The sequence below is a fragment of the Epinephelus lanceolatus genome, chromosome 24 (assembly GCF_041903045.1).
Source record: "Epinephelus lanceolatus isolate andai-2023 chromosome 24, ASM4190304v1, whole genome shotgun sequence".
In the NCBI taxonomy this organism is placed as follows: domain Eukaryota; kingdom Metazoa; phylum Chordata; class Actinopteri; order Perciformes; family Serranidae; genus Epinephelus; species Epinephelus lanceolatus.
Genome location: NC_135757.1, coordinates 1,334,314 through 1,354,544, shown reverse-complemented (window position 1 = coordinate 1,354,544; position 20,231 = coordinate 1,334,314). Strand labels below are relative to the sequence as shown.

At 42.6% G+C, this 20,231-nt stretch overlaps 2 protein-coding genes across 9 annotated transcripts; one reads left to right on the top strand and one right to left on the bottom strand.

Moving 5' to 3' along the window:
* The first annotated feature begins 1,302 nt into the window (after positions 1-1,302).
* LOC117249965 (sorting nexin-9-like) lies at positions 1,303-9,539 on the top strand. Of its 7 annotated transcripts, none has more exons than XM_078165774.1 (17): positions 1,303-1,435; positions 2,795-2,881; positions 2,969-3,043; positions 5,961-6,066; positions 6,198-6,345; positions 6,595-6,679; positions 6,771-6,896; positions 7,633-7,750; positions 7,838-7,968; positions 8,046-8,149; positions 8,235-8,338; positions 8,441-8,518; positions 8,606-8,682; positions 8,757-8,846; positions 8,936-9,050; positions 9,147-9,238; positions 9,320-9,539. In XM_078165774.1, the coding sequence occupies exons 1-17, from the start codon at positions 1,424-1,426 to the stop codon at positions 9,365-9,367; spliced, it is 1,596 nt and encodes a 531-aa protein (XP_078021900.1). In that variant the 5' UTR covers positions 1,303-1,423; the 3' UTR covers positions 9,368-9,539. The 7 variants fall into 7 exon arrangements, with proteins under 7 accessions (XP_078021900.1, XP_033471783.2, XP_033471782.2 ...); XM_033615892.2 differs by having other exon boundaries at positions 5,955-6,066; positions 6,201-6,345; XM_033615891.2 differs by having other exon boundaries at positions 5,955-6,066.
* Positions 9,540-12,187: 2,648 nt separating this feature from the next.
* LOC117249988 (ICOS ligand) lies at positions 12,188-18,718 on the bottom strand. 2 transcript variants are annotated; one of them, XM_033615923.2, is made up of 4 exons: positions 18,581-18,718; positions 17,923-17,969; positions 16,435-16,755; positions 12,188-16,349 (listed from the first exon to the last, which is right to left on the bottom strand). In XM_033615923.2, the coding sequence occupies exons 1-4, from the start codon at positions 18,634-18,636 to the stop codon at positions 16,201-16,203; spliced, it is 573 nt and encodes a 190-aa protein (XP_033471814.1). In that variant the 5' UTR covers positions 18,637-18,718; the 3' UTR covers positions 12,188-16,200. The 2 variants fall into 2 exon arrangements, with proteins under 2 accessions (XP_033471814.1, XP_033471813.1); XM_033615922.2 differs by having other exon boundaries at positions 18,548-18,685.
* Between the last annotated feature and the right edge of the window lie 1,513 nt (positions 18,719-20,231).

Below are 20,231 nucleotides of genomic sequence, written 5' to 3'. Positions count from 1 at the left end.
GCTGCACTTAGCTGGATCAAAAGTCATATGTATGGGAGACAACGATATGTTCACATTAATGGTCAAAAAAATCTTTATGTAAATCCATCAAATATGGGGTCCCCCAGGGCTCTATTTTGGGGCCGCTCCTCTTTATCTTATATATTAATGATTTTGTAAATTCTTCATCTGTTCTACATAAAGTATTGTTTGCAGATGGTACAAGCCTGTTTTTGTCACATAAGAGTCCACTTGAATGACAAGATATCCTGAACAGGGAGTTAGTGAAAGAGGACACGGTTTACATGCAACAAATAATCCCTAAATATTAAGACGACAAACTACAAGTCAGTCATGTTCGTTGCTTTTGTGTATCTGTTTGTTGTTCATGTATGTGTGGGCCCCCTCTTGTAAGCCTTGTTTAGCTTTCCTGGGGTGACCCATTTCACATGTCCTATGTGTGTTGAGCTCAACACATTTGAAGAAATTCCCTCGTGTGAATCAATAAACAAACATGAAAACAAACATAGTACATTCTTACAGTGAAGGGTTACTCCATCGTTCGTACTTTTTTTCCCCAGCAGTGAAGAACAATATTTTTCAGTTTTGTGTTGTACTGCTTAAAATACAGTGTATATTTTTTACAGTGTAGAGGAATATCTCTCACAGTGTATTGTTGTATGGTTTTAGAGTAACACATTTTTTACAGTGTATTGTTGATTTGTTGTAAAAGTAAAAGTTACTACAGTTGGTAATTTTTTGTAGTGTAGTACGTTGTTTGGTGCTTTTATTCAACAGTGAAGAACAATATTTTTTACAGTGTTTCAACTTAAAAGGTATTAAATTGTTACAGCGTTTTTTTTTACAGTGTTGTATTTATTGTGTTTTAGTGTGGTGTTGTGTTGTTTTACAGTTCACCGTTTGTTTTTTTCCCAATAGTGTGTGTGTGTGTGTGTGTGTGTGTGTGTGTAACAGGAAACGCCTTCCCGAACCACTCAGCTGTTCCGGATGTCTGACGTCACGTTCTGTCAAGTTTTCTACCAAAAAACGGTCAAAAACCGGAAACAAAAAGACGGACTTTAAAAATAAAAGCCCATGATTCTGATTATTGTGTCAGTAACCTTAATTATTTTAAATGATTTAATATTTTTATAATTAATCAAAATTATTTAATTAAATACACATTTTTTAGTTTTGTTCTAAAACGGCTGCAGATGAAACTAAGAATTAATTAGTTTCTCTGTTTTATTGATTTTCGGAAGTTTCAAAATTAAAGTCACAGATATAAATATAGCGCGAGGCTTTTATTGTGAAGGTGATGACCGGAAGTGTTGTGGTGTGGCTGCAGCAGCAGCAGAAGAAGAAGAAGAAGAAGGAGCAGCAGAAGTTGTTGCAGCTGTCAAGATGAAACTTTGACTAGAAGCAAAGAAGCTGCTGCGTCATCATGGCTCTACAGGTAAGACGGCTCCTCACCTGTGAGGAGGCGGTGACCTTTGACCTCTGACCTGCAGCCGGACATCAGAGCGGACCGCCGCCTCTCGGCTCGTGCAGAACCCCATAGAGAAATCTGCTGATTTAAGCGGTGGGTAAAAGGCTCCGGTTACCGGAGAAATCTCGGTGTTTAGACCGAATTAAACAGAGTTAACGGAGCGGAACGGTTCTAAAGCAACATTAAAGGTTCTCTCGTTAAAGAAAAACACCAAACACCGCACAGAAACCGGAAGTTTGACCGCGTAAACACGCAGAAAAATCATGTGTAATTCTGCAGGAGTTTGGTCGGAACATCGTGAGGCTGAACATCATCAGAAATATTTAATACGACTTCTCTCTGAGTGTTTTACATTAAAATAAGTCGAATTAAACACAAGTTTGACTTTTGCTGAAATGTTTAAAAATCTGTTAGAAAACATGTTCTGAAAATAAACAGAGGTTATAAACAACAACAAAAACATAAACAGCTGCCTGAACACATAAGAAAATATAAATATTCTGTTGGAGTCTGTCAGACATCACAGGCAGGAAAATTAATATAAAAATAATACATTTAATAATAAAAATAGAATAATTAATATTCTATAAATACAGAATATTATTTAAATGTATTGATATTACACATTTTCTAACTAACAATAGAATTAATTTTAATAATAAAGATTACAAACACGTTAATATCTTTTAAAACTGACGGTTTTTACTGTTTAAAAATAAAAATATAAAAATGTCACAGAGGAAAAAATAATGTAAAAACACTACAAGAGTGTGAGAGGAATATTAGAAAGACCTTAAAGGAATAAAACAGAAAGGACATTTAAAAAAATCAGTTTTCTTCTGGAGACGATAAACAAATACAAAAAAATAAATTAAAATAAACTGAACCTTCTGTTTGAAAGATTTTCTTTAAAAAAATGAAAAAAACTGAAACACTCCTGTCTGACTGCAGACTCATACAGATATACATATACACATCTTACAAACATTTGTTTTACATGTTTACTCAGGAAATAAATACAAAAAAACTATGTCCTGTCAGAAAAAGAAGAATGATGGTAAACGTCCAGGGTTCAGTTTTCTGCTGCAGTCTCGATGTTTAACAGATGAATGAAGACGACAGGAAACAGGAAGTGTGCGTTCAGCAGTGAAAACATGAAGCGACGACCACCTGACGCTGTGGACAGAGCTCTGGTCAACAGGAAGTCAGGTTCATGACTTCTCCTGTCACACACACTCAGAGGACGCCTGGTGAAGGAGCGTGACAGTGTCAGAGACACAGAGGGCGGAGTCTGTACATGTTTGTTTGTTTGTTTGTTTGTTTCAGGCAGAGGTTCTCTACGACTTCACGGCTGAACCAGGAAACAATGAGCTGTCAGTGAGACGGGGAGAGACCATCTGTGTGCTCGACCAGGTAACACACACATCAGTGTGTATGTAAACATGACACACACACTGAGTTTTGACGGGTGTGTGTGTGCGTGTGTGTTTGTGTGTGCAGACGGTGGGTGGAGGCTGGATCAAAGCCCAGAACTCCAGCGGACAAACCGGTCTGGTACCTGAGGGATATTTACAGGTGAACACCACAAACATCCACAGGCTCCGCCCACATCCTGGGGCGCCTTTGCCCAAATTGCCCAATGTTTTCCACCAGTGTTTCTCTCACAGTTTTTGCAGGAGGTCCCTGAACGCCTCAGGCTGAAAGAACGTGTTGACACAGTTGAAAACGTTTTTACAGACACTAATGAGTCCTGATAATGACATCACATCGTCAAACTGTATCCCATAATAAGCCTCAAAGCGACCTGCTGCTGGTTCTGCAGCAAAATAATAGTTAGGCCAAAGTTATGTGGTGGTTGCCAAGCAACAATTTAAAAAGTCACAGCAACAATTTAAAAAGACACAGCAACCTGCACGATGCGCTCTGTAATAAACAACGGAATCATCTGCATACAGAGAGACTCTGCACTGATTAACCAACCACACAGAGACACAAAACAACCACAAAGAGACACAAAACAACCACAAAGACACACAAAACAACCACAAAGTGACACAAAACAACCACAAAGACACACAAAACAACCACGAGACACAAAACAACCACAAAGTGACACAAAACAACCACAAAGACACACAAAACAACCACAAGGTGACACAAAACAACCACAAAGACACACAAAACAACCACGAGACACAAAACAACCACAAAGTGACACAAAACAACCACAAAGAGACACCTAACCACAAAGACACACAAAACAACCACAAAGTGACACAAAACAACCACAAAGACACACAAAACAACCACAAAGTGACACAAAACAACCACAAAGACACACAAAACAACCACGAGACACAAAACAACCACAAAGTGACACAAAACAACCACAAAGACACACAAAACAACCACAAAGAGGCGCAAAACAACCACAAAGAGACACAAAACAACCACAAAGAGACATAAACTACCACAAAGACACACAAAACAACCACAAAGAAGCGCAAAACAACCACAAAGAGGCGCAAAACAATTACAGAGACATAAACTACCACAAAGAGACACAAAACAACCACAAAGACACACAAACAACCACAAAGAGACACAAAACAACCACAAAGACACACAAAACAACCTCAAAGAGACATAAACTACCACAAAGACACACAAAACAACCACAAAGAGACATAAACTACCACAAAGAGACACAAAACAACCACAAAGACACACAAAACAACCACAAAGAGACATAAACTACCACAAAGACACACAAAACAACCACAAAGACACACAAAACAAACACAAAGAGACATAAACTACCACAAAGAGACACAAAACAACTACAAAGACACACAAAACAACCACAAAGAGACACAAAACAACCACAAAGAGACATAAACTACCACAAAGACACACAAAACAACCACAAAGAAGCGCAAAACAACCACAAAGAGGCACAAAACAATTACAGAGACATAAACTACCACAAAGAGACACAAAACAACCACAAAGAGGCGCAAAACAACCACAAAGAGACAAAAAAAAACAACCACAAAGAGACATAAACTACCACAAAGAGATACAAAACAACAAAGACACACAAAACAACCACAAGAGACATAAACTACCACAAAGAGACACAAAACAACCACAAAGAGACACAAAACAACCACAAAGAGACATAAACTACCACAAAGACACACAAAACAACTACAAAGACACACAAAACAACCACAAAGAGACACAAAACAACCACAAATACACACAAAACAACCACAAAGAGACATAAACTACCACAAAGAGACACAAAACAACCACAAAGAAGTGCAAAACAACCACAAAGAGGCGCAAAACAACCACAAAGAGACACAAAACAACCACAAAGAGACATAAACTACCACAAAGACACACAAAACAACCACAAAGAAGCGCAAAACAACCACAAAGAGGCGCAAAACAATTACAGAGACATAAACTACCACAAAGAGACACAAAACAACCACAAAGACACACAAACAACCACAAAGAGACACAAAACAACCACAAAGACACACAAAACAACCACAAAGAGACATAAACTACCACAAAGACACACAAAACAACCACAAAGAGACATAAACTACCACAAAGAGACACAAAACAACCACAAAGACACACAAAACAACCACAAAGAGACATAAACTACCACAAAGACACACAAAACAACCACAAAGACACACAAAACAAACACAAAGAGACATAAACTACCACAAAGAGACACAAAACAACTACAAAGACACACAAAACAACCACAAAGAGACACAAAACAACCACAAAGAGACATAAACTACCACAAAGACACACAAAACAACCACAAAGAAGCGCAAAACAACCACAAAGAGGCACAAAACAATTACAGAGACATAAACTACCACAAAGAGACACAAAACAACCACAAAGAGGCGCAAAACAACCACAAAGAGACAAAAAAAACAACCACAAAGAGACATAAACTACCACAAAGAGATACAAAACAACAAAGACACACAAAACAACCACAAGAGACATAAACTACCACAAAGAGACACAAAACAACCACAAAGAGACACAAAACAACCACAAAGAGACATAAACTACCACAAAGACACACAAAACAACTACAAAGACACACAAAACAACCACAAAGAGACACAAAACAACCACAAATACACACAAAACAACCACAAAGAGACATAAACTACCACAAAGAGACACAAAACAACCACAAAGAGGCGCAAAACAACTACAGAGACATAAACTACCACAAAGAGACACAAAACAACCACAAAGAGACATAAACTACCACAAAGAGACACAAAACAACCACAAAGAAGTGCAAAACAACCACAAAGAGACACAAAACAACCACAAAGAGGCTCAAAACAACCACAAAGAGACACAAAACAAATGAATGAACACAAAGAATGAAAAGTTCAGTTTCTGTCTCCGTCATGTTGTTGATGTTTAGTTACAGGTCGGTGGTGTCAGTGAAGGAAGCGGGGACTCCTGGGGGGCCGGGGCCTTTGTCAGTAACACAACAGAAGGATGGGACAGTCGAGGATTTACGCAGACACAACAAGGTAACACTTTGTCCTGTTTAAAGTCAAAGACGTACCTCCATCAGATAAGTGTTTTAGTTCCAACAGTTCAAACACTGAGTGACGATACAGTGCGGTCCAATAATGGACAGAAACCTGTCCTCTGTCTCCAGCAGCTGTCGAGTACGATGATGGCGAGTGGGACGATGACTGGGACGATCAATCGGTGGGCGGTTACCATGGTGATAATCAGCTGGACGAGGAGGGAGGAGCTTTAGGACGGAGCGCCCATGGGCCGTCCATGAAGATCTCCCTGAACAGGTAAAAACATCCACATGGTTGATTCACAGTAGAATTACAGTAGAGTCCAGCAGAGTTCAGCAGAGTCCAGTAGAGTCCAGTAAAGTCCAGTAGAGTTCAGCAGAGTCCAGTAGAGTCCAGCAGAGTCCAGCAGAGTCCAGTCGAGTTCAGCAGAGTTCAGCAGAGTCCAGCAGAGTCCAGTTGAGTCCAGTAGAGTTCAGCAGAGTTCAGTAGAGTCCAGCAGAGTCCAGTGATCTTGTGTGTTCTCAGGTTTCCGTTCTCCAAAGGTCCAAGCCCTGAAGTCTTCTTGTTGGCCAAACCTCCAGCCAACAGCAGAGACAGACTTCCTGTCTATGTGAGTAATCAACTTAATTGATCATTACCGATCACTGTATCACACCGATCCCTGCCCTCTGATTGGCTCTCACTGTTCATCATCCAATCAGATGGGAGAGGTGGGTCCGGTCTGGCTCTACCCGTCGGCTCCTCTCGACTGTTTGATCGCTGATCCCAAGAAAGAGTCCAAACTGTACGGACTGAAGAGCTTCATTGAGTACCAGCTCACTCCCAATGTAAGACCCTGCAGTACTACTGCGATACTCACAGTAATACTGCTAGTAATATTACTTTCAGTAATACTCTAATATTTGCAGAATTACTGTAATACTCACAGTAACATTCTAATACTCACAGTAGTCCTGTAAAACTCGCAGTAATACTCACAGTAATACTGTAGTACTTATAGTAGTACTCTAATACTTGCAGTAATACTCTCAATAATAATCACAGTAATACTTACAGTAATTCTCAGTAGTACCCACAGTAATACTCAGTTATACTCACTTAATACTCACATAATTCTCACAGTAATACTCAGTAATATTCAGTTATACTCACAGTAATACTCGTGAGTATTGCTGAGTATAACTGTGAGTATTACGTCAGTATAACTGAATATTACTGAGTATTACTGTGATTATAACTGAGTATTACTGTGAGTATTACTGTGAGTATTATGTGAGTATAACTGAGTATTACTGTGATTATAACTGAGTATTACTGTGAGTATTACTGTGAGTATTATGTGAGTATAACTGAGTATTACTGTGATTATAACTGAGTATTACTGTGAGTATTACTGTGAGTATTATGTGAGTATAACTGAGTATTACTGTGATTATAACTGAGTATTACTGTGAGTATTACTGTGAGTATAATCTTAGAAGGGTTCCACCCCTTCGGGGTTAGAACCCTAACTAATACTCACAGTAATACTCAGTTATACTCACTCTGACCGCCTCCCTCCAGACGACCAACAGACCTGTCAATCATCGCTACAAGCATTTTGATTGGCTGTACGAGCGTCTGCTGGAGAAGTTCGGCTCCGTTCTGCCAATCCCCTCGCTGCCTGACAAACAGGTCACAGGTGAGTATGAGCTGTCTGTCTCTGTGTCCACCTGTCTGTCTCTGTGTCCACCTGTCTGTCTCTGTGTCCACCTGTCTGTCCCCTCAGGACGCTTCGAGGAGGACTTCATCAGGATGAGGATGGAGCAGCTGCAGTCCTGGATGACCCGGATGTGTCGTCACCCAATCGTCTCTCAGAGCGAAGTCTTCCAGCTCTTCCTCACCTACAGAGACGAGAAGGCAGGTACATGTGTCGGCCGCTCGGCTGGTCCTGTAGCTGCGTCCTGATTGGCTGAAGCAACATTTTGATGTTTCAGGAGTGGAAGGCGGGGAAGAGGGCGGCTGAGAGGGACGAGACGGTGGGGCCGATGATGTTCAGCCTGATCGAACCCGAGGCCGCCGAGCTGGACGTCACCGAGGTGTAAGTTAGCGACTGAAATCTAACGCTTGTGTGTTTGTGTGTTAAAGTGTGCATGTGTGTGTTAATGTGTGTTTCCTGTGTGTAGTGAACGTCAGTGTGAGCTCCACAGCCACTTCACAAAGTCGATGGACGACGGAGTCAAAGAGCTGCTGAACGTCGGACACACACACTGGAAACGCTGCACCGGACGTACGTGAACTTACACCTGTACACACAGTGCAAAAACTGTGTGTGTGTGTGTGTGTGTTTATGTGTGTGTGTTACGGTGTGTGTTTATGTGTGTGTGTGCAGCGCTGCCTAAAGAGTACGAGCGGATCGGTCGAGCCTTCAGGAACCTGTCAGCTGTGTTCACCAGCAGCAAGTATCCAGGTGAGGAGACAAGGAGGGAGGAGACAAGGAGGGAGGAGATGAGCTGTCAAAGCTCAGGTGTCGTTAATACTGTGATGATGTCATCAGGTGAGGAGACGCTGACGGACGCTCTGACAGCCGCGGGAAAAACGTACGAGGAGATCGCAGAGATCGTCGCTCAGCAGGTAAGCAAACATTCTGTAAACTCACCGTGCTGTCTGACCTCTGGTGACCTCTGGTGACCTTTGACCTCCCTCAGCCACTGAAGGACCTTCACTTCCTGTTGGAGACGAACAGCGAGTACAAAGGCCTGCTGGGATGTTTCCCTGACATCATCGCAGTGCACAAGGTACTGGTACATTAATACCGAGGGGGCGGGGCTTCAGGAGGTGGTGGTGATGTCACTGAGGGCGCGTGGTCTCACCTGTGTGTGTCCAGGCTGCAGTAGAGAAGGTGAAGGAGTCGGACCGTCTGGTGTCTGCTGGGAAAATTAACCACAACGACAGGAAGCTGATGAACCGACGAATCAGCTGCATGAGCTACGGCCTGCAGGGTAACACTACTACACACTACTACACACTGTACACACTATACTACACACTGTACTACACACTACTACACACAGTGTACTGTTTGTGTGTCCCTCCAGCTGAGATGAATCATTTCCATAGTAACCGTATCCATGACTACAACAGAGTGATGCAACATTACCTGGAGCAACAGGTGACCTTCTACCAGCAGGTGAGGAGGGGGCGGGGTCAGCGGTCAGGGCCTGCTTACAGCTGTGTGACATCATTTCCTGTCTGCTCTCCGATTGGTCAGATCGCTGATAAGCTGCGAGGAGCTCTGAGCCAGTTCACCACACTGTGAGGATGATGACATCACCGCCGCCGCTGATGACATCACTGTGACACTGTTAACAAAATAAAAGTCTGTTTGAATATTAATGAGCCACGTTGTTAATATTTAATATTTAAAACATGTAGTTTGTCACTTCCTGTTTATGTTTTAATCTGAGACATTAAATTCACCTCACTTCAAACTGTCTGTCTGTTATTTATTAATATCGCAGGTTTATTTATTTTAATTATTAGCAATTAAAATAAATAAATAAAATATTGGAAAACGTCAACTAATCAAATACAAATGATTTAATAGCAAAAATAAAATAAATTAAAAGTCTAAGAATAATTTCATATGAGTCATTAGAAAATGTAAATTAAAAACAAAGATTTTATAAATATAAATAAATTTCATAAGTGATGAGAAAGTTCTAGAGAAATAAAATCAGAAATTAAAGAATAAAGATTTTAACAGTAATAAAGTAAATCAAAAATAATATGTAATATAAATTTTAAAGAAGTAATAAAATAATCATAATATAAATCTGAAATTACTTGAATATGAATTATTAGAAATTAATGATAAAGTAAAAGAAACTAACAAATAATAAATATAAATTATTAAAGGAACTGAAATAAAATCTCAAATAAAAGAATGATAAATCACCAAAGGTAATAAATTAAATCAGAAATTAAGGAATAACTAAATATAAATTATTAAAAACGCATGAAAAATAAACAAAGAATAATTAAACGTAAATGTTTAGAAAATAACAGTAAAATAAAAAACGTGAGAATTATTAAATGTAAATTATTAAAAGTGATAAACTAAAATGAAAAAATAATTATTAGAAAGTAATTCAAAAATAATAATCTCCGAAATTAAAGAATAAGTATAAATTAATAAAGTAATAATAAAATAAAATTAAATGCCAGTTAAAAAGAAATGAAATAATTCTGAAATTAATTATACTTGAATATGAATTATAAGAATTAATAATTAAATGAAATGAATTATGAATAAGTATAAATTAAAAAACAGTCAAAATAAAGCAGAAATTAAAGAATAATTTCATGTAATTTTATAAACGCTATAATAAAATCACAAAAGAATGATGAATATTATTAAACAATAATGAAATAAAAAAATTCAAAGATAAAAATAAGGAATCAAAGAATAATTAAATGTATATTATTAAAAGTAATAATAAAATGAATGATAAATTAAGGAATAACTGAACAAAGTATTAAAAATTTAAGGGAATTTTACATTTTTAAATAAAAATCATAGATTGAAGCAGCAGATTTGATCAGCTGTGAGGAGGTCTCACTCTCATCCAAAACGACAAACATGAGAATTTCCTGCTGAGTCAACATCTGACCGTGACCTCTGACCCCAAGACAGGAAGTGGAGAAGCTGCAGGAAAACTGAGCTTACGCCTCATTTCCTGTCCAGATGGAACTGGTTTTTATCTGTGTCTCTGTTTATCAGAGTTAAAGCAGCCCCAGATTTATCAGGCGACTTCACACCAAACTCCATCTAAAAATCCTGTAATTTTACCGTAGCTGCCCTCAGTGACATGTAAAACATCAACCAGATAATGTATTTGAAGTTATTAATAATTAATAAGGGCTTCTGCTGAATTTGGCGCACAAAAATATGTCAATGTTGCTAAATATTTTGTTTAAATTCCAATATCTCACAGTGTTGTTACAGACGCACTACACACCAAACTCCATTTAAAAAACAGCTTGTTTTACATTCCTCACTCTCAGTGGCTTTCGCACAGTGTCACGGGATGTTTGAAGAGTTACTGCTTGTCATGGAAACACTCGGGTAGATTCTGCTGGGACGTATTGATCATTTTTATTGATTGTTAAAAGTTCCACAGTGGTTCAGTATCACCTGTCATAGTAGAGGAACATTTTTTTAATGGAGTTTGGTGTGGTCAGACCACAGTCTTGTAAATACAGAAATGAACCTGCTTTACTGTGAACAGCTGTTCACATATACCTGAACAGTGCTGTCGTCAGCTGGAGGGAAATAACAGGATGAGACGAGGTTCTCTGCTCTGCTGATGTTCACCTGTGTGACTCAGCACCTCCAGGTGTGTCTCTGCTGCTCTGCTGCCACCTGCTGCCACATACCAGTAACAGCACTATAGTTGAAGTGATATAAGTAGTGTTAGCATCAGTAGCATAGCAGCAGCGCTATAGTTGAAGTGATATAGGTAGCATTAGCATCAGTAGCATAGCAGCAGCGCTATAGTTGAAGTGATATAGGTAGCATTAGCATCAGTAGCATAGCAGCAGCGCTATAGTTGAAGTGATATAGGTAGCGTTAGCATCAGTAGCATAGCAGTGCTATAGTTGAAGTGATATAGGTAGCATTAGCATCAGTAGCATAGCAGCAGCGCTATAGTTGAAGTGATATAGGTAGCATTAGCATCAGTAGCATAGCAGCAGCACTATAGTTGAAGTGATACAGGTAGCATTAGCATCAGTAGCATAGCAGCAGCGCTATAGTTGAAGTGATATAGGTAGCGTTAGCTTCAGTAGCATAGCAGCAGCGCTATAGTTGAAGTGATATAAGTAGTGTTAGCATCAGTAGCATAGCAGCAGTGCTATAGTTGAAGTGATATAGGTAGCGTTAGCATCAGTAGCATAGTAGCAGTACTACAGTACTGTAATAGTAGTAGTACTTGTAGTAACAATATTACAGTTACAGTAGTAGTACCTACAGTAGTAACAGTTGTAGTTTCTTCAGCTGTACAGAGGAATAAAGTTTGAACGATTGTGACTCCATCTTGTGGCACAAAGTCAGTACTGCAGAAAACTCAGACCTCTCTTTAAAGATTAAGATATTTATTTCAGAATTAAATAGCTTATCAGTGCACGTCATGCACACACTTACTGTTTTACAGTAAAACAAAAGTCAAAATAGCTTCAGACCGACATGAAAAGGACAAAGACATTGTTTAGTGCAAATATGACCCACATTTGGTCAGATTAAAAACTGCCCTTATATTAAAAACACATCCTCAATATAAAAACAGTACCTGTTCATAATTAACTTATTTGGGTAGAAAATAATGAAAGAGCGGGAACCCTCTTTAGTTGCCTCACCATATGGCACATCATCACATGCTATTTATCTGGCAAATTAATGGAATCTTATGACAAATACAGGATGAATACATAACCTCCATACTTCCATTTTTATTCCCGTTATTCTGCTGGACTCATCAGACTTCCAGAACAACATTCCCTTAATGCGACTGGGCTGGACTCTACAGCCCGTACAGTACTATGACCTCAGCAGGCCGATGGTCACATGACCAATGGCTCTGATTAGGGGATACCAGGGGAAGGTGCGACACGTTTTGTGGTTTTTACAGTAAATCAGAAACTTCAATGAGTTTTAATACAGTTCCTCCACTGTGACAACCGTCCCTGAAACAGTCAGGGACTGTTGTCGAGGACGGTTGTCACAGTCAGGGACGGTTGTTACAGTCAGGGATGGTTGTCACAGTCAGGGATGGTTGTTACAGTCAGGGACGGTTGTCACAGTCAGGGACGGTCGTCACAGTCAGGGACGGTTGTTACAGTCAGGTACCGTTGTTACAGTCAGGGACGACTGTCACAGTCAGGGACGGTTGTTACAGTCAGGGATGGTTGTCACAGTCAGGGACGGTTGTTACAGTCAGGTACCGTTGTTACAGTCAGGGACGATTGTCACAGTCAGGGACGGTTGTTACAGTCAGGGATGGTTGTTACAGTCAGGGACGGTCATCACAATCAGGGACGGTTGTCACAGTCAGGGACGGTTGTTACAGTCAGGGATGGTTGTTACAGTCAGGGATGGTTGTTACAGTCAGGGAAGGTCGTCACAATCAGGGACGGTTGTCACAGTCAGGGACGGTTGTTACAGTCAGGGATGGTTGTTACAGTAAGGGACGGTCGTCACAATCAGGGACGGTTGTCACAGTCAGGGACGGTTGTTACAGTCAGGTACCGTTGTTACAGTCAGGGACGATTGTTACAGTCAGGGATGGTTGTTACAGTCAGGAACGATTGTTACAGTCAGGGATGGTTGTTACAGTAAGGGACGGTCGTCACAATCAGGGACGGTTGTCACAGTCAGGGACGGTTGTTACAGTCAGGTACCGTTGTTACAGTCAGGGACGATTGTTACAGTCAGGGATGGTTGTTACAGTCAGGGACGATTGTTACAGTCAGGGATGGTTGTTACAGTCAGGGACGGTTGTCACAGTTGGGGATGGTTGTCACAGTCAGGGACGGTTGTCACAGTCGGGTACCGTTGTCACAGTCGGGGATGGTTGTCACAGTCGGGGATGGTTGTTACAGTCAGGGGCGGTTGTCACAGTCAGGGACGGTTGTCACAGTCGGGTACCGTTGTTACAGTGGGGGATGGTTGTTACAGTCAGGGATGGTTGTTACAGTCAGGGACGGTTGTCACAGTCAGGTACTGTTGTCACAGTCGGGGATGGTTGTTACAGTCAGGGACGGTTGTCACAGTCAGGGACGGTTGTCACAGTCAGGTACCGTTGTCACAGTCAGGGACGGTTGTCACAGTCAGGTACCATTGTTACAGTCGGGGATGGTTGTCACAGTCAGGGATGGTTGTCACAGTCAGGGACGGTTGTCACAGTCAGGAATGGTCACAGTCGGGGATGGTTGTTACAGTCGGGGATGGTTGTCACAGTCGGGGATGGTTGTTACAGTCAGGGATGGTTGTTACAGTCAGGGACGGTTGTTACAGTCAGGGACGGTTGTCACAGTCAGGGACGGCTGTCACAGTCAGGTACCGTTGTTACAGTCGGGGATGGTTGTCACAGTCAGGGACGGCTGTCACAGTCAGGTACCGTTGTTACAGTCAGGGACGGCTGTCACAGTCAGGTACCGTTGTTACAGTCGGGGATGGTTGTCACAGTCAGGGATGGTTGTCACAGTCAGGGACGGTTGTCACAGTCAGGTACCGTTGTCACAGTCAGGGATGGTTGTTACAGTCAGGTACCGTTGTCACAGTCAGGGATGGTTGTCACAGTCAGGTACCGTTGTCACAGTCAGGGATGGTTGTCACAGTCAGGTACCGTTGTCACAGTCAGGGATGGTTGTCACAGTCAGGTACCGTTGTCACAGTCAGGGATGGTTGTCACAGTCAAGGGCTGCGTTTCCCAGTTCAGAGCGATCTTAGGACTTACAGCACAGTTAAGAATGTCTTTGGTAAGAAGGGTCGCTAAGATACGAGTGTTTTCCAGATGCCTTCTTAATGCCCTTCTTAGGATCGCTCTTAACAGGAGCTGACCACTACCGCGGTGCTGAAACTAAATCAATCGATGTCAGGCACATCGATCACCCACCACTTCATCAGCGCATAAGTCACACAAAGCGCTGCTACCTAACGCACTAATTCCCTGCTAGATGTCCTGGGGGACGAGGGCCTCTGGTCCCACAGTGACACGGGTGAGGATGAGCCATCTGGGAGGGGGGCCAGAGCAGCTCAACCAACCTCCCTGCCCCTCAGCATCAGCCTGCCCGACAAAGACGTCCTCTGCACTCTCTCAAGCTCAAGGCCTGTCCCCGTGCGCCAAACCCCACCAGCAAGGCCAGGCGTCCACATGTGGGGTGGCCTCACGTGACGGCCCTCTATTATCACCTGCACCTGCAGCGAGACACTCGTGGGTGTAATGTGCGCCTCAAGCATGACGCACATGCCTCTTCCAGCCTGATGTGCACAACACATACAAGAACACACGTGTTATTCCTCATACTTATTTTTCTTCCGCCAGATTTCGGTGCGTAACTTGTGCCACAGCTCTGAGTGCACACAGGGTCTTCATAAAACATAGATTCAAGATTCAATATGCACAGTAAGGACACGCGTTTCCCTGCAGAATGACATTCGTTCTTTTCTGTCACCAATTAATGCTAAACTATATAAATCTGAAGTATGAAATAGATCAAAATATATACGGTGCGCACTGTTTTAACGTCTCCTTGCTTAGTGTAATATCAATGTTCCTGCCGCGTCTGGATCTGTGAGCGTTTGGTCGCTAAGAACACTGTTAAGAGTGGGTCAGCTCGATCTTAGTGAAAGATCTCTTTACTTCCTGTCAGCTGCTGCAATAACAAACCAACATTCATTCATTATTCGTAACCACGTACCCTCTTCAGACCCTAACCCAGCTGCATTTACAAATATCCCAAACAGGAAATTCACCCGGACCGTTTAAATGTTTAAAGTTTAAACCTTCTATAAATAATGTGTGTGTAAGCTTAAACGTTTTCTGCAACAAAAAAGTAAAAAACTAGAAAACAAGCTTCACAGGTCATAAAAAAGTTTCTCTGTGTTCAAGTACTTTAAGTACAAAAATAATAAAAACATGTTTGCATAGATCTGTACGAGGCGAACAATCAAGGCTATGTTTCCTTCATGTGTGAAACAAATATTAAAAAAAGCCACAAAGCCTTCGTACGTTACGCATTCAAACACAAAATGAAGAGCCCTGCGAGTGATGTCAGCAGCTCTCTGACCAATCAGCAGCTGAACTGCATCATTAAATGGTTTTTCACTGATTTACAACATTAAAACGTCTGTTCAGCGTTTTTACAGGTTTAAATCAGCTGGTCAGTTTGCTTTAGAGAGGAGGGACCTCTGAGGCTGATTCAGTTCGTGGCCAATGAATGAAGAACCAGACTGCGGCGCTCAGTCTGTGTGTGTAATGGTGTTAAAATGGCAGAGCGTGGTGTTCCTGGTGCTTTCAGCTGCGACCTTACAGTACATAGAACTCTTTTTTAACTAAACCATTGAGCGTGAGGTGTGACACGTGTCTGTCCTCAGTCTTGTTTTGGTCTGAAATGATGTGGGAAAAGATTTTCTGTCCATTTTAAACCCGTCCACGTCAGAGACAGAAGAAGAGGAGGCAGAGCCATGAGGAAGGGGTGTGGTGTTACTGTAGTACCTCCACCTGACGCTCCACATGTACCTGCAACAGGAACACACACAGGGCCACATGTCAGACCTGCTGCTGGCTGCTGTTTTTATAAACTGTCTCTGGGACAGCTACAAACCTGAGACGGAGAGCGCCACCCTCTGGTGGAAGTTCACCGATGGGATGTAACAGTCATACGGACAGCTGTCAGACTGCAAGACGTTCTTCATCACGATGGAGAAGTTCCCCTTCCTGCACAGCTGCGGGTTGCTCAACACTCGACCTCTGAACTTCACATGCTGGTTTGAGAGGTCGGGGACGCTGCTGTGGATGTCCAGCACGATGTTGTTGTCATTGTCGCTCCAGTAGACAGAGAATGTCTGTGGTAGAGAGTCGCTGTAGACGCACGGCAGCAGGACGTCTCCTCCGACACAACCTTCGACCTTCAGGCGGCAGCTCACTGTGAGACGACACAAATGTTACCTCCAACACTTTGACACACAACAAACAGTTTCCAGCAGCGCCTGCACCGCTTCGCCCGGTTGTTTTTAACGACACCACAACGTTTACAGCGCAGATGTTTTCAGCCACGTCTGGACCACCTAACCTGAGCGTTGTATAGTGCCATACTGCGGCATTTCCAGTGGCATCTGCGCCACAAAATTAGATTGTTTTTAAGCCACACACCGCAGTTTTTCCAGCGGTGTTTGTGCCAACAAACCTGGATGTTTGTTGGCGACACATCGCAGCCTTTCCAGTAGTGTCTGCACCACCAGTCCAGGGTGGTTTTTAGCAACACACCACAGCATTTCCAGCGGCGTCTGTGCCACCAAACCTGGGTGTTTTTTAGCAGCCTATTGCAGTATTTCCAGCGGAATTTGCGCTCCAATGCTAACTGACACACAGACACAAGTACACACTGCTACCGCAGGAACTTCGGGGTAATTTTACGGGGTCAGGGCCGTTGGTGCGTGTCTCCACCGCAGGAACCACCCCCGAAGGACAGAGTTCAGGAACTTTTACAGGGGCTAAACAAGTCCCTGCCTCGGGGTAGGTACTCAGAACGGCCCTGAGAAACTCCTGGCTGGGGCTTGGGGATTACTTGGTGCTGATTGGATATACTCAAGGAGGGATGTGACGACAACAGAAACAACAAAAATAGCCGGCATTCTTAAAACTCAGCAGACGAGGAGTTGCATTTTTAAAAGGAGTCGTAAGAAGAAAAGCAAGAAATGGAAGACAAATTGTTCGTTGTTTCTTTGCCGCATCGCCCTGGTCAAAATGGTTGCGCAACGATTACGTCACATCCAGAGCCCGGTAACTTTACAGGAACCTTCCTGCTACTCTGCCCTCTCAGTGGAGACACGGCAGTTGAGAGAGCCGAGCGAGAGGACGTTCCTGTAAAGTACAGATAGTACCAGGAACTTCTTCAGTGGAGACGGGCCTACTACTGTCGAGATGTTCCACTCAGGAGCAGCTGCTAAACTCCAGCTGGTGTCTGAGCACAGTTTGTCATGTTGAATATTACATACCCTCTCTCTCACAGGCAAATTACATTTTTAACCTGATGTTTTTCTGTCATGTAAAACACAGAAAACGTCGGTTATGTTTATTCAGATGAACTCACCTGTGTCAGATCTGTACACCAGGACTGCCCAGAGCAGAAACTGTAAACTGTGGAGACACAAACACATCCACTCATCATTACAAACATGACAGACGTCCTTTAATATTAAATTAAATCAATAAAGCTTTTCACTGGCTCTGCACTAACTCTCATATATCTTTTAGATATGTGATTAGATGTTTGAGTATATTATTTGACTCTACAGCGAGCAGGTTCCCTACACTTGAACATATCTTTGTCTTGTCTGCTGCTGTTATCAGTGCCCTCTTTCCTCCTCATACGCTCTACACAACATGCTGGACAGACTCAGACTGACCACAGTCATTACATTTGCCATCAGGGTGTTTACCTATTTCATGTAGTGTATTATTCAGTCCTGTGTGCCTTATCCTAAGTCGTGTGATGACTGCCTCTCCCCTCCGGCTCCTGCCCATCCTTCTTCCCAACCCAACCTGTTTCTGTATATTATAGAAGTGTCTTCCCGTGTCTTGGATGTCCCAGTGTTCTTGCCACACTTTCCCCGCATGTCTCTTAATCACTGATTTACATTAAATCTCCTTAAAGAAGATCCTCGTCCCGCTAGCTAACTAAGCTAACTGCTACAACATGCTAACTGCTAGCTTACCTGACAAACGTCTTTACATGGACATGCACTGACCTCATTGGACATGTCCTCTGCAGTCTGTAACGGGTAGAATTTGTTTCTAAACTCATCGTTCACTCCTCTGAAGTGTCCTCTGGGCTCAGACACAGCTCAGGCTGGGAGCAGCCGCCTTCTGCGTGTGTACAAGTCTCGCGAGAGTTCGTGCAAGAGTTCACCTTTTTTTTTTTTATTCTTTATTGAAACCAAGCTCCATTAACACTGGCTGTAACCAAGCAACACAAGCACAGAGCCATCGACACCTTTATATGATTAAAATGTCATTTGTTTTTATGAAGCATTAAACAGTGTGTCATGATTAACAATGACCCAGTACAGTCACCAACACTGAATATATATTTTGACTACAGTATATAATATAATATATGTATAGAGAACACATCGGCCGAGACTCACGTTAACTTCATTAACGAGATAATGCTAAGCTAATGTTAGCTTAACAGACAGGCTGAGTAATGTTTTTCATAAATTAACACAAATTTTAAAAGTTAGATTTTTGTAAATACAATAAATAATTACTGTGTGAAACTATGTGACAGTCAGGACCATGACCATCAGGACAATGATTGTCAAGACCATGACAGTCAGAACCATGAACGTCAGGACCATGAACGTCAGGACCATGACCATCAGGACCATGAACGTCAGGACCATGATTGTCAAGACCATGACAGTCAGAACCATGAACGTCAGGACCATGAACGTCAGGACCATGACAGTCAGGACCCTGATTGTCAAGACCGTGACAGTCAGGACCCTGTCAGTCAGGACCATGAACATCAGGACCCTGAACGTCAGGACCGTGATTGTCAAACCATGAACGTCAGGACCCTGACAGTCAGGACCATGAACGTCAGGACCATGACTGTCAAGACCGTGACAGTCAGGACCCTGACAGTCAGAACCATGAACGTCAAGACCCTGAACGTCAGGACCCTGATTGTCAAACCATGAATGTCAGGACCCTGACAGTCAGGACCATGAACGTCAGGACCATGAACGTCAAGACCATGAACGTCAAGACCATGACCATCAGGACCATGACCATCAGGACCATGATCGTCAGGACCATGACTGTCAGGACCATGATCGTCAGGACCATGACTGTCAGGACCATGAACGTCAGGACCATGAACATCAGGACCATGCTGTCAGGACCATGACCATCAGGACCATGATCGTCAGGACCATGACTGTCAGGACCATGAACGTCAGGACCATGACCGTCAGGACCGTGACCGTCAGGACCCTGACCATCAAGACCATGAACGTCAGGACCATGACCGTCAGGACCATGAACATCAGGACCATGAACATCAGGACCATGAACATCAGGACCATGCTGTCAGGACCATGACCGTCAGGACCGTGACCGTCAGGACCCTGATCATCAAGACCATGAACGTCAGGACCATGACCGTCAGGACCATGAATGTCAGGACCATGATTGTCAAACCATGAACATCAGGACCATGACCGTCAGGACCATGATTGTCAAACCATGAACGTCAGGACCCTGACCGTCAGGACCATGACTGTCAGGACCATGAATGTCAGGACCATGACCATCAGGACCATGAACGTCAGGACCATAATTGTCAAGACCATGAACATCAGGACCATGAACGTCAGGACCATGATTGTCAAG